Source organism: Aulonocara stuartgranti (genome assembly GCF_965226115.1).
Source record: "Aulonocara stuartgranti genome assembly, chromosome: 7".
NCBI classification, from domain to species: domain Eukaryota; kingdom Metazoa; phylum Chordata; class Actinopteri; order Cichliformes; family Cichlidae; genus Aulonocara; species Aulonocara stuartgranti.
In genome coordinates this window covers 10,659,724-10,675,505 of record NC_138945.1, presented here as the reverse complement: position 1 = coordinate 10,675,505, position 15,782 = coordinate 10,659,724, and the positions used below count along the sequence as shown (strand labels likewise).

Genomic DNA, 15,782 nt, shown 5'->3' with positions numbered 1-15,782 from the left:
TAAGGATGTGTTGGTATCATTAAACATTTGATATAATTTTTTTAACACGCAAGTTTAATCTTCTATCATGCATATTACTGTATTCTGTGTTTATTAACATTTTACACAGTGCCCCAGTTTTTTTACTTACTCGAGTAAAATCTGAACTCACCTTTCACAAAATTTATTTCAAATCCAATAATTTTATAAAAATTTATATTTTACATCAAAACAGGAAAATAATATGATTTATGTGTAGTTCCAGATCCCATAAAAAATGAACATCCACAGTTGTGATGTAAAGAAAACCACAGAACCACATGACCCAAGGTAGCTCCTGCCGGCAGTGAGGACACAAGTAATACCTACACAACACTGATTTTACTTTCATTTCTGAGCAGTTAAGAATTTTTTTTTTAAAAAAAGAAGAAACCAATTGACAAACATATATTTATTAACTTTCTTGGGCTTTTCCTCTGGCCCTGGTTAAAATTTCTCTCCTCTGAAAATAGAAAATCCCTAACTTAGAATATTTGCAGTTCTATAAAGATGCATCTTCAAAGATCTGAAACTTTACAAGCATGAAATACTCGCTCTTTTAACAGACTTTTCAGAGATGCTTGAATCTTCAGTTTCAGCTTTGAACTCTGGTACATCTGACAGGTTTTCTTTTTTTAAGATATTTTTTTTAGCACTTTGCCTTTCATTAAAGAGATGCAGCAGAGACAGACTAGAAAAGTGTTTTTTGTAAAGCAGACAGGGCAAAGTCATGCAGCAAAGGTTGAGCAGAGAGTCAGTTGCTGAGAGCATTTTTTAGAAAGTGGTGTGTGCCCTAGACAATCAACCATCAGGTCACCCCATCAGACAGAGTTTTAACAGGATAAATGAAACCAGGAAAGTGTGCTATTCAGCATAGCAATTTCAAGACCATAGCTTTCAAAACTTAGTTTTGAATCTTATGATTTATGATGGTAATTCCACCTCACAGGGAACTTATATAACACTTCAGCGCTTTAACTCAAGAAGAATTTCTGAGTGCAAGATTTTCATTTTCGCAGGTCTGATTCGGGTGTTTTTTGCCATTACTAGCAAAAACTAGAAAAGTTAAATACAACAACCTTGCTTAAGGATGTCATATTCAGTATTTGACAAATAAGTGTTAATTTAGCAGTTTGATCATTTTGGATGCTGCAGTTCGTGGGCTCAGTTCTATTGCATTAAAATAACCGGAATGTCTAATATTATCTCCATTCAAAATTAAAATAACAGAAACACATCTTTGCACAAAGACACCTTCACAATCACCATACATATACTCACAGCACATATAGAACATTATACACTTCACCAGCACACACACAACATGTGCAGCATGCTGTGAAAGTGTGCACAGATGCACAGATGAGTGGGAACAAACATAAACACTGAGAGATGCAATCAGCGAAGCCCAGGACACACAGAGATAAATCTCCACAGTTTGGGACAAACACACACTGGCACACAAATACGCCGAGTTAGTCCGAGTTAAGGCAATCATCAGTAATCTGTGTACCAGGGCTACACACCATCTGTAGTAAAATCCTAGTTACAAAAGATACTTTCATAACTGATCTGTAACCAGTTGTGAAAAAAGCATCCATCCATGCAACGCTTTTCCACATTGTTCCGGGCCTTTGTGTGACGTCTAACACATGCGAATCAAGAAGAGAGGAGAATGAGGGATCTTTGTGTATGTGTGCATCTAGACTCTGCTGAACTGGCTGCCACCAGCCTCCACAGCATTCCACAAACCTCAGCCACCGCACAGATCTTAACCATTCAATAAGCAAATAGCCCCACACGGGCCCTGAAAACCACAGGATATGATTGGTGGAAGCACATACATGTTCTCACTGGTTGGGGAGAGGGAAGGGGCTTAAGTGAGGTTATCGGCAGCTAAGTGGCCACTATGTTTCCCCCTGTGTCACCCGAGGTTGCTGGACCATTAACACACGTCCAGATAAAACAAAACAATACAAAATAATCAGTGGAAAAGTGGAGGACAAGGAATAAAACTGATATGTTGACCTCCCATATGAATGCATTGCCTACTGTCTATGTACAGCATTTAGACAATAAAATGTTTATGTGTTAGCAGACAAAGGCTTGTTTCTTATCAAATCTTTATAGCAGCACCTTTGTTCTCGGAATTATAGAAGTGACCGCTGTCTGAGCTGTTCACACAAGTAAACAAAGTTAGCAGAAGTGTAAGACAACTGATTTGTTGAGTAGGAGATTTTTATAAACAACTGATTTCATTAAAGCTGCAAGTGTAATTCTCCACAACTTTATTCATCTTTATTGTAGGAATCGAATTCTTCTCGATAGAAATAAATACTAAGCTAGGTGAAAACTGGTGGAAAATTCAGTGAGTAATGATGATTTTCATTGTGGGCTGACCAGAAATGTACATTACGTGACATGTCATCACCGTAACAATATAACCACTGCACTGAAGTCACAGACAGAATAGGCTCCAGTCACACAGGCCTAGAGACCAGTTTATGAGCTCAGCATTCAAAGTAGAGAAAAATGTGTATTCACTAACTGGTTGGCAAGTGGCTACTGGAAGTTGCTGGCTATCAATCAATGAAAGCCTTCTTGTGGTTGGGGTAACCATTCACTTTCAAAGTAAAAGCTGTACATTTTGGAATGTGTTGGTTGCAGTGGTAAGGCACAACTTTTACTCTGAAGGTAAGCATTCTCTGTTTCTGGTTTGCATTGCACTTTTTAAACTTCCACTGCAGCTTGGCAGGTAGTTGGCCAGACAAGTCGGCATGTTCCATGCAAACTATGGCCATCTACCTATCTTCTGTGTCGAAAAAGTGAAGCCAACACGCAAATGCTTTAAACCTGCATTCTTCTGAGTAACCAGCGGGGGGGATTTCTGTGTTTGCCATGAGTACAATGGTACTGTCTATGCTTGAAGAACTAGATTTAACTGAGAGGTAACTGAGCTAAACCAAATGCAAGATGGGTACAATTGTTTTTTTAATGTTTTTAAAAAGGGTCCAATCACTGCAGTTTCTTTATTATCTGAAAGCCCCATAATACATGATGTAAGGTGAAACTGCCTATGAGGACACCCTTAGATTGACACAAAACCCAGTCATTGAAATCTTTGCATATAGTAGTAATTTCACTGGGTGTTGGCTAAGGCTCTGGACCAAAAATAAACTCTACATAAAATACAAACCGAGCAATCTGTCATTACAAAGTAATAGGTGGATCACCACGAGGGTGCAATAAGTCCACGTCATCTGTCACTGATCTGTATGACAGCTCAGTAACATGTCCTGACATGTTCTCTACTGCAGCCGTCAGACAAACTGCATCTAATTACGGCAGAAACCCTGAGCATCATCATCTCCACCTGTTTTCATTCCTGCATCTCAGAAATGTTGGTACTTTTCCAGCTTCTGATTTATCCTCAAAAATCAATTTCTTCTTCATCCCTTTCATCCACCTTTAGTATATTCCCTCCACACATGCATCCACATTATCTCCACTGCTACTTTAACTCTAAAAATATCTCAATTTCCTAATAATGAACTCTTTACCAGGGTTTGCAATATACATGAGAAAATAGAAACAAGGCTAAAGTAAACAGTGTTAGTCTTTGATTGTAATCTAAGCCTGTAAGGGCTGTGGGTTAAGGCTGTTCGCCAGTAAGTAATTAGAAAGGTTCAAGGTTTTGGAAAGCCCCTCTGTAGCTGCTTCATTGTATTGAGTGTACTGTGCTGTGTGTAATCAAAATGGAACAAAAAAGAAAAAAAAAGAGTGACGCAGGATGTTCATCTTCCCAGCCAGCCAAAGCACCCGTCCACTCTGACTGCTAAGTGGCAGAAATGCTGGCATCAGATCAGCAAGCCAATGTTGTTGGTGAACAATGGCATGATGACGCTCTTGCCATACCATGAGTTGTTGAATAAACTAGGGAATCCTTATTTAACCCTATTTTGCTAACTACTTCTAACACAGACGCCAAATTGTAGGCCTACCATCTTTTCATTAGATATTCTGACAGCTATACGCCCACTATAACATTCATCCATCCATTTTCCTAACTGGTTATGCATCTTAGCTGGGACACATCCCAGCCGTCTCAAGGTGAAAAGCAGAGTACACTCTGGACAGGTTGTTGGTCCATCGCTAAAGTAAAGAGACAGACAGCCACACACACACCACTACATCTTCTGCCAATTTAGACTCATCAATCAATCAACCTAACATTCATGCCTTTGAAATAAAGACAATTTCAGAGCAGGATATTCAAACCTTGCATCTTCTTGCTAGCCACTGCACCACTGTGCTACCTTGACTATAATATATTCATCAATATATCTAAAAAAAAAAAAGGTCTCTCTTTTCAGCCTCCTACTGGTTATAATACAATGACATTATTCAAGTTGTACTCACCAGGCAGTCTGTTCATGTTGACTCCCTGAGCAGACAGGCCAATGCCCATGTATCTGCACATAACAAGAGACAAAAAAAATTAGATTTACATGTCATTACTGAGCGTCCAGCACATTTAAACACTCGGATCAGCTTCTTCTCACATCTTTAATCCAGCTAGCTTTGCAAATTCTGAGCTGATGCTCATATATTCATGAGGGTTGGCAGGAGTAGAGTGTCTTCAGATTCTTCTGACTAGTCATTGTGATTTACTGAGTCCATGAGCTGAAACATCCAAAGTGGCAAACAAGGATAAGCAGTTGGTCTGCATCATTTTCATGTAGACCGGCTTAAAAGGACAGCAAAAAATCTTTTTACTCATTTGAACAAGTCAGCATTATTGCCACTTGAATGCATTTGGCATATTACAAAGTAGTAATAACATAAACATCAGTAATAAATGCCTGCTTTGGGCCACGTGGTTGGTCTTATTCAAATGTTCCATGCTTTTCAAATAAGTTACATTTACAAAGTAAGAGGAGTAAAAGACACATCAGTCAAGTCTACAAAAACTCAGGGCTGTGTGAACACAGCTAGACATGCTAGCATCTCTGTGATGCTGGACTTTGTCATAGCAAGCTTTTGTGCTCAACAATAATAGCAGGTAAACTTAAAATGCACCTGATGCTGGCACAATATAAAAAATTAAAAGATCACCAAAGTTATTAAGCTCTCACTTATGTCTGCATTGATCTGACTTATCTAGCGTTGGAATAAATAATGAAAAAGACTAAAGGAATACATCAGCGGGTTTCATCTTCAAAAGATGAGAACAAAAATATCTGCACAGAACTTTGACACTCCATCCAACAGATGCAGAAATATTTCATCACCAAAGCTATGAACAAAAAGACTGATGCTCTCTCTCTCTCTCTCTCTCTCTCTCTCTCTCTAATACGTAGACATAAATTTTAATCAAATTTGCAGCAGCACAGCGGCCTACAACAAATAAAACATCTGAAGAGAGAAATCCAAATAAAAACAAGATTATTCTTAGTCAGTGCTCTACAATCATTTTTCAGTCAAATTAAACCAGTTGAGTGTCCATGTTAATTAATCCTCTCTCTGCTTTCTAGATTAATGTGGCCAATCTGCACAAAGTCAGCAGCACTTTTTTTTTTAAACCAAAAAAGCTTTTTCCAAAGAGAGTTTAATAATTCCACTAGGATATGGCTAAGGAAGGTTCTGTAATAACCAGTGATGATGAAACCAGTGACTAAGCCATTGAAGCAACTCAAATAACACAAAGTAGTCTTTTACGGTGGCTCTATTTATACTTATTTTACCAATGCTTTTTCCTTTACCTCTGACAGATATTCTTCACTTCTTTCATTTAATTATTAGTGTTCAATTTTATGTTCATGCAAAATAGGTTAGCCTTAAGTTTCTGCAGTGGTATAGCTTGCCACTCTAGGCATGGTACCAACGGTTCACTGCAATATTCATGCTATAAAATATGCGCAATATTATTTTTTTTAATTAAATGACCCACAACAACTTTTAATGATATTTATGATAATAATTTTTTTTTGAGTATACATAGACTACCAGTCAAATATATGAAGCATGTAGCAAAGAAAAAAAAATGATAATAAATGTGTTATATTTTAGATTTCTGGCAGTAGCCACCCTTTGCTTTGTTGACTGCACTGCAAACCCATGGCCTTTTCTCAATGAGCTTCATGATGCAGTTATGCCTGAAATGGTTTCACTTCACAGGTGTGCCTTGACAAGGTTTCTTTGTGGAATTTCATAATAATGGGCTTGGGACCATCAGTTGTGTTGTGCAGAAGTCAGGGTTGTCAGCTATGTACCAACCTATCTGACAACTGTTACAATACATTTTATGGCAACAACCAATCAGCTAAGTAAAGGACAGGTGCCAGTTCAGCTCACAGGGATGAGCGGTGCTGCATGGCGGAAAGCATCTGGCCCGGGTTCGAGTCCGACCCGCGGCCCTTTACCACAGGTCTTCCCCTTTCTCTCTCTCCCTCTGCTTTCCCATCACTCTTCACTGTTCTGTACAATAAAGCTGAAAAAGGCCAAAAATAAGGTATTTAAAAAAACAGAAACCACAGGCCATTATTACTTTAAGAACTGAAGGTCTGTCAGTTTGGAAAATTGCTAAAAAACAAACGTGTGCCCAAGTGCAGTCACAAAAACCAAAAAGCGCTACGACGAAATTGGCTCACATGAGGACCATCCCAGGAAAGGAAGACCAAGAGTCACCTCTGCTGCTGAGGATAAATTCATCAGAGTCACCAGCCTCAGAAATCGCAAGTTAACAGCACCTTAGATTAGAGCCCAGATAATTTCCACACAGAGTTCGAGTAGCAGACTCATCTCTACATCAACTGTTCAGAGGAGACTGTACAAATCAGATCTTTGTGCTCTGATAGTTTGGGATGAGATGGAGTGAAGGCAAAGGGGTCAATAAATACTCAGCATCTCTGGGAACTCCTTCAAGACTGTTGGAAAACCATTTCAGCTGACTACCTTATGAAGCTCATCAACAAAATGCCAAGAGTGTGCAAAACAGCAATCAAAGCAAAGGATCGCTACTTAGAAGACTCTACAATATCAAACATGCTTTGAGTTATTTCACATTGAGTTGTTGTTTTTTTTTTTGTTTACTACATTATAATGCCTTCAGTGAGAATCTACAATGTAAATAGTAGAGCTGGGCGATATATCGAGTTTTTAAAACATATCGATATAATTTTATACGAGATATAAGATGTGACAATATCCTTTATATCGATATAGTCTATGTTACGTTATAATTATAGTTGTGGAGCCGCAAGTTTGCCTGTCTTTCGTCCACTTTTGTCTCTACGCAACGTTACTCCGCCTTGCCTTCACTGAAGACAACTCCCCCTCCTCCCCCATCGCTTCACGTGCAGGCAGCGACAAGATGGACATGGCAAATCTCCGTTAACGAGTTACTGCGCATCGCCCTATGCGTGGGGCTGGACGGCGTCAACGTGCTAACGAGCTAACCGCGCTAACCCTAAAATCCTTTCATTCTCTCAAAAGTTGATAGCGCGCCTTATGTATGAATTCTGGTTGTGCTTGATGGCCGCGAACCGATTTTATGTGGTACACGGCGCTCAGTAATCTGTCAAAAATGTTTGAGTACGACTTTGGTAAGCTACGGAGCTGCACCGCTTGATAGATTGTCGGCGCATTACGGCTACCGAGGAGCTTCGCGGAGTGATACGTACTGTGCTTCAACGTAATATTACCGTATTGTGTGTGTATAAGGACCATAAATGGCACCTGTAAGAGACGTGGTTATGAAGTGGATTTCAAACTCCAGGCTATCAGTCACACAGTAAAACTCGGGAACAGAGCAGCTGTGAAATCTGTCTGTCTTTGTTATTACGCTCAGCGTCTTTTAGTTTACATTTTGACTGCACAATTGTGAGCTCTTTGTTTAGCACAAAAACAAAATTGTTTTCTTTTATTTATGGAGCATTATTATTTAATAAATGCTCATAATTTAATTTTGAGTAATTTTTCATGTACATCTGTGCTGTATGTTAATAAAAGAGCCTGTGTGACATCTGGGACACAGCTTTGACTAAGAACTCTCTTTTTGTTCTTATTTTATGGCTTAAAAAAAAATATCGAGATATATATCTTATATCGCCATCCAGCTAAAAAATATCGAGATATGAATTTTGGGTCATATCGCCCAGCCCTAGTAAATAGTCATAAAAATAAAGAAAAAACATGAAATGCAACAGGCTAAAGAGTCACTGTAACACCAAATTCTCTGACTTTTCATGGTGAATTGCAAAACAAACCACTGAACTCTCTCAGAATATTTTCATTATGTCATTCAATTGGCTAACTGCTACACTAGAGCATTTCAGTAAAAGTGATTTAATTCATCTACATCTACGGCAGTGAATAAAAAGTTGGAATTCTATTTAGTTTCAGTGTAAGCAGCTTGAAGCAACCCAAAGCTACAGATCCACAGCTTAGTTCTGCTACACATGACGCCACCTCATTCAAACTGACGGATTAAAGAGCATTGAAGTCCATGTGATTTCTGCTTAAACCAGTTTAGATTGATTTAAAAAGTTGTAAACAAAAACTTTGATCCAGTTGATGAGTCAAATCATCGACTTATAGGCTGCAGCCCAACAAAACTGTAGAGATACACCAATCAACTGCCCAGGGACTGGAATTGGCTCATATCAGTGATCAGGAGGTGACCCTCTGATTTCTCAAGACAAATAGTCATGCACACTTACAGCCACATGCTAACATATTGTTAGCATGAAGGCTCTTTACTGTCAATGAAGACACAAAATCTGCCAAAGTAGAGTCCGTAGGGTACCAGTGTGGAAAACAACAACAACAAAACAAGCTAAAGCTATCCACATCTTAGCAGTCAAAGGGTCAAGGTACTAAAATTATTAAAGTGAGTGAAAAAGGTAAAAGAGCCAGTATCCTGTTATCTGGTAAAATAAGCAGCAACTCATTTTCAGTTAATTATCTGATCCCCTTTCCAGTGTTAGAGCACTTTATATTTCAAAGTTGCCTCAGTGAGAGAAGATAATGTAACTTATTACACTTACTGCATGGAAAGTTCAATAATTTCTTTAATTCTGGAAATCGCATTGAAGAAAAGTTTGTATATGCTGTCAGTTCTCACAAAGAAAACTAGAATCATAAAAATGAGTATTTTCAGATTACACTAATACGAATCTGGACTTGGAGAAGAAAATTACAATCAAGATATCTCTACGAAATTTTAATGAATTCAAATTCTTGAATTTATGGCTTTTTCTCAGTACTGTCTGAGACCCGAGATGTGAGCTTATTTTTAAGTTTCAAAACGACTTATTAGCTTATGGGTGTAACTTGAAATGTATACACAGAGTACATGTTATTCCCGTGGCATTCCACGACACATCATGCAGCTTCTAGCTGCCTAAAAATGAAAGCCATACAAACATATTTTGCATCACTTCTTTTGTATGCCTAGCTGTTTAACTGGAAATAGGGAATGTTTACTGTGCAATTTGAATTTTTTAAATGGAGAGGTATTTCAGCTCCAATCAAGTCACAAAAGAGAATCTGAAAGCCAGACATTTAACCACATGGCAAAATAATTGCAGAGACTAACCTAACACTTACTCATCAGCAACCTCAGCAATCACTGAATTAGCTGAAAGGCAATGACTCTCTTTTGTGCGGTATGGCCTCATTTGACAATAAAGATCTTTGCATATTCATTTACATATGGAGTTCATCTTTGACTGTAATGTAGAAGTAAATTTGCCATTCAGGTCCTTCCAAAGAGTCCTGTAATAACAGAACTAAACTGGAGGAACTTTCTTGCTGTTAAATTCCATGTGGCAACTTTTTCAGCAACAGTGCACAACGTTACCTATTCTAGCTGCCAAAATGAAGCAAACAATTCCAGACCCAGTTTATCTAGGAGGATACGCTTGGTGAAATAGACTTCTCTTAGTACTTTTAAAAAAAATGTATCAATTTGAAACTGTGTGTGTGTGTGTTCCTGTCTAGCTATCTTTGTGAGGACCGAAATCTGCATTCTACTATACTTGTGAGAACCAACAGTCACTTGTGAGGACACACTCACCGGTCCTCACAAGTTTGAAGGCCTTTTTGAGGCTCAAAATGTGGTTTTAGTGTCAGGGTTACAATTAGGTTATGGTTAGGGTAAGGGTTAGGCATTCATTTTTAATGGTTAGGGTAAGGTGCTAGGGAAACCATTATGTCAATGAAGGTCCTCACTAAGATAGCTGAACAGGCTTGTGTGTGTGTGTGTGTGTGTGTGTGTGTGTGTGTGTGTGTGTGTGTGTGTGTGTGTGTGTGTGTGTGTTCTGATTAAATAATCAATTCCCACAGGGCCATGATGAAGAGGCAGTCTGGGCTCAAAACGTTCCATATTTCCTAATTCTGGAAATGACACCCAATTATTGTAATTCTAGGGCAACTAAGAAGAATATCTTGACTATAAGCATACAGATCTACAATTTTCAGGTGTAGTCCCTCACATTAGATGACAGTGATGATTACTAAAACTGTACTTTTAAGGCTGGCTACCATTTTCACTGGTACAGCAGATGAACAAAAACACCCCAAAATTTTCCACTGATGTAACTCTCTCTGTCGTGACAAAGGATTTGGACAGTAATACGATAATTGATATAAAGACTGCTGTTTTGATACAGACTCAAGGTGGAAAAAACTTTGCACAACCAAGTTAACAGGTGTAAATGCAAAAAACTGACAAAAAGGAACAAAGACATTGTTACCGACAAATTTTGCACCAGTGCTACAAATGATTGTCATAAAAAATACTATTTTTATAACCATCAAATTAAATGTTTAAATGTTAATTAAAAATCGAATTCATGTAATTTATTTCAAGTTATTAAAGTTGGCTATTTTTTTCTTTAAAATGAAACAATAAGAGGCAGGGTTTTACATATACACACATATATAAAACCCTACTCCTCTGATAATATCCTCAGAAAACAGCCAGTGCAGTGACTCATGGACCTAAGCTTCAAAGTCAGAATATAATAAAAACTAACAGGAAATACACAAAGTTACTGCAATTTTATTTTTGCGTGGGCACACTGAACATGTTATGAATGACCCGAGGGGGGGCGCTAAGTCAGGTTACCATGGTAACATAGGGCACCAACTCTAAGGTTTTAAAAGTTGCATCTGCTTACCCATCTCGACCTTTGCTGACAATCTTGACTTCAAAGTAGTAGATCCCACAGGCAGCAGGGATTGGGTGTGTGGCTCGCACTGATGCTGCATCTTTGTGGTTCTTTCCATGACCTGATAAAAGAGAAATACAAGGTGTACATGAAGAACATGGTAGCCTAATACAAAAGGACTTTAAAAACAAAGAAACACTGGGCTTGCATTTGACTCCTGATTGTCTACCAAAGTCTCATGATATGGCACTGACCTGGATTCTTAGTATTTACATAGTTTAATTAGTCATAAATTTGCTATCTGGTCAAAAGAAAAAAAAACACATAAAAAGTAGAACCTGACATTTAGAGACAAACACACTGACAAATAAACTTAACTTAGACTAGATGTTAAACTTAACATATAGTCTAGTAACTAGTAGTGCAAATGACGTTTTCAAATGTAGATAAATAACTAGGTAGAAGTGTACAAAAGGCCACCCCCAAACACCAGGTATCCATGGACATTGCCCATGGACTAAATTGCCTTTAAAAAGACACTGGTTTACATCTACATTTGGTTGAAACGTGGCCTGTTAAAAGTTGACCAAATTATGTTTATTTTTGTGACCAAATCAGTAGATTGTCCGAGGCACTGTGGAAGTAGAGCGCCCTTTATAACTTTTAAACCTTTTAAAGGATTTAGATGTAAAAGGATGTCTTTTTGTAAATGTCTTTTGAACAGCCTCAGAAGCTGACTTTTCACCTTCAACTTTTTAACCTAATCTCAGCATTCTTCAGACATCAAAGCTTTCTTCAATGTCTTTTCAACGTCTTTTTATTAAGGGGTTTTTTTCTGTGGAAGGAGGACTGGATAATGCATAGGCACATCTCTATAAATATGACAAAAAAAAAAAAGAATGTGTATGCGCATATCTGCCTTAGTGTATACACACAGTTTTGGTTGGTAATATAAACAGAGCTTTCTGCATCTGGCCCCAGGTCTTTTGCAATAATGTGCTCTGAACAGACAAAAGATAGAGTGGTGTGGCCAGAGTAACGGCAGACATGTTTGATGAAGACCAAAGGCAGCTTTTCAGAAGAAGCTCATCTAATCTGAATATGGCAACAGAAACAGCTGTAGGTTTGATAACTAACCTAACTGCCATCAGTTTTCTTATTTATTCCCCCTACATTTCCACAAGGCTGTGTTGGGCTTGCACCACAAGGCTGAGTGATCAGTCAGGCTCAGATTAGGCTCAGATACGCGTGGATTTCTCAAATAACATTCATCTTTTTGTTAAGGTGACTTTTCTATGAATAGGTTATACAGGACATTGATTTAACACAGTCTGGTAAAGATGTAGACAATGAGGTCACAGGGCTCATGTATTTTGTCTGGACCAATTAGATTTGAGCACAACACATATTACTGTCTGTCATTCTATATTCAGATGGCTGCTTATGCAATCCCTCGGGTCATGAGAGAGAGAGACTAATATGTTCAGTACTGTTGTATAACTGCAATCTAGCCTCTACAGTAAGCATGTGCATCTCTTTCTGTTACATGTAATCGCACCATTGACTGAGCTCACCTGTCACCACACATAACAAGTCACTGAGAGCTCTGTGTGTGCATGAAATGTAGACATGCTGTAACCTTAAACGAAGCAGCTGGCTGTCAGCAGACACCTTGAGGCTGTTGCTGTTTGTTGTATGTGAGGGGGACTTAAGTGTGGTCACTAAAATAAAGTTATACATACTATAGAGTAGAACAGGAAGTTAGAAATATACTGGCTCGATGTGTTTTCATTTTTTCAAAAAATACTCTGTAAAATACTCTTAGTATAGCATCACTTGTATAGGTTTACAGTAACAACACCTCTTTAACTGTGATCCTAACTCTTTTAATGATATTTGTTTTATATTTTTTTAATAAGGGTGCAACTATGACACTATTAAAAGATCACAGTGCCATAATTAATAATGAACTAAAGCATGTTAGAGTCTGAATTACATTAACACTATATAAAATATCCACATATGCTAGCCCATTAGTGTTTTTTAGGAAGCACAAAGTGACAGGACATTCGCTAACACTCATTTTTGCATCTTTTTTGACCCACAAATCCACTATGCATGTTCTATCATGTTTACACATGTGACTGGCGTGCCTGTGCGTGTCTGTGTGTGTTTGTGTGTGTGTCAGCCAGTAGTCTAATTTTAGACCTCAGTAGGCCAGCAGGTCTCTTTGGGACTACATAAATGGGTATGTGAGATGGTTACTACCGTTAACCAAAATGTCTGGTTTATAATTCTGCATTCATGCTGATTCATGCTGATTAGGCCGTTGTGGTTTTTTATTTGTATTAGATAAGAAACTTAGAGTGTAACAGTGTTGTAAAGTTTGAATGAAAGGCCATGTGATTTAATATTAAAGCCCTGGCAGTATTAGACATTTCTGCTCTTGTGCGACTTTAAACCTTTCCACAAGAGTTGAAGGAGCAACTGTTAATGTCCTGTTCCTCTTCACCCACAGCACTGTGTGGCCTTAATTGCTTACTAGAATATCAGCAGTCTGCCTCCAGGGTGTATTTTTGACCACTAGCAGAGGCAAAGTGCAAAATCTATCTGTTCAATAATAGCAAGCACAACAAAGACCAAAGCAACACGTTGCTAAATGCCTCACAGTGTCAAAAGAAGCAGAGTCCATATCACTATGTCAACATCATAATAACATTTGAGGATTTATTTATAGTATGAGGAAGTAGGGCTGGGCGATATATCGAGTTTTTTAAAAATATCGATATATTTTCATACGAGATATAAGATGTGACAATATCGTTTATATCGATATAGTCTATGTTACGTTATAATTATACTTGTGGAGCCGCAGGTTTGCCTCTCTTTCGTCCACTTTTGTCTCTACGCAACGTTACTCGGCCTCGCCTCTCCTTCACTGAACACAACTCCGCCTCCCCCATAGCTTCACCTGCAGGCAATGACAAGATGAAAGCGGAAAATCTCCGTTAGCGAGTTACCGTGCGTGGGGCTGGACGGCGTCAACGTGTTAGCGAGCTAACCGCGCTAACGACATGCAGCCAGGAGGGGCTGCACGGCCTAAAATCCTTTCATTTTCTCAAAACTCGACAGTGCGCCTTATGTATGAATTCTGGTTGTGCTTACTGACCGCGAACCGATTTTATGTGGTATACAGCGCTCAGCAATCTGTCAAAAAATGTTTTAATATGACTTTGCTAAGCTACGGAGCTGCACCGCTTGATGGATTGTCTTGGAGGATTAGGGCTACCGGGGAGGAGCCTCGCGGAGTGATACGTACTGTGCTTCAACGTAATATTACCGTACTGTGTGTGTATAAGGACCACAAACGGCACCTGTTCAGAGACGTGGTGCAGCTGTGAAATCTGTCTCTTTGTTACTATGCTCAGGGTCTATTAGTTTACATTTTGACTGCACAATTGTGAGCTTTTTGTTATGCACAAAAAAACATTGTTTTCTTTTATTTATGGACCATGATTATTTAATAAATGCTGATAATTTATTTTTGAATAATTTCTTCATGTACATCTACGCTGTATGTAAATAAAAGCGCCCACATCTGGGACACAGTGTGACTAGAACTCTCTTTTTGTTCTTAACTTATGGCTTTAAAAAAAAAAAAATCGAGATATATATCTTATATCGCCATCCAGCTAAAAAATATCGAGATATGAATTCTTGGTCATATCGCCCAGCCCTATGAGGAAGTACAAAAATTCTTATATGACTTCATGAGGGAATTAATGCCATTTATATTAGACCCTAGCTGACAACACCGCCACCATATACTCAGTTATGATACTACTAAGCTACAGACCTTGCTAGGTATTAAAAACATGAATTCAGAGCTGCTTTCCTGTTCAGACTCTTTGATTACATCTTTTATTTAACTTACTAAAAAATAACTAAATTTTTTTGGACTGGTATAGACTAATACATTGGTTATCAAATGTGTCTAAACTAAGAAAATACTTCAGTCAAAACAAAAGTGAATATAACACTTTGGGCATGTGGCCATACAGCACAAGGCTACATATTACTTGTTTGTGTGCACAGATACACCTGGAACTTGTGCTAAAAGGTTTGTATCTTCTGTTTTGGTCTCCCTGAGGCAGATTATGCTACACAGCAGCACTTCATCACTGTGGCCTCTAAGAGATATGATGGCCTAGTTAATAATAAATGGAAATCTGGAAATGGTATTTTTCCAAGTCAGTGATATTAAGGATTTTTAAGTTACTTTATTTCCCATCTGATGGGAATGCTGATAAAATCTCATACAGTTAAAGTTAAATAAAATCTCAAATTAAAGATGCTATAACCTGTTTGTCTTAAGTTAGCAATATACTACAAATATACTATGAGATAACAACATTGTTACCATTCTACTGACAATACATGAATGCAGCACAAAGGTTAGGGCCACGTGACCTTTGAAAACATTAATCTCTGAACTTTAATTATGTGTCTTCTGCCTAGATAAGAGCTGAGGCAGAGGTATGTTCTCATTGCGATTTATCTACCTTTCTGTCAGCGGGATTATGCAGGTCA

General features: G+C 38.2%; 1 protein-coding gene across 1 annotated transcript in view; it reads right to left on the bottom strand.

The window, feature by feature from the left end:
• Positions 1–15,782, bottom strand: part of ranbp10 (RAN binding protein 10) — a 42,861-nt gene that overhangs the window by 20,403 nt on the left and 6,676 nt on the right. Inside the window, exons 2-3 of the mRNA XM_082540531.1 lie at positions 11,202–11,313; positions 4,438–4,490 (exon numbers count right to left, since the gene is read on the bottom strand). Of these exons, the coding sequence (XP_082396657.1) occupies positions 4,438–4,490; positions 11,202–11,313 (165 nt within the window). The remainder of the gene's footprint in view (positions 1–4,437; positions 4,491–11,201; positions 11,314–15,782) is intronic.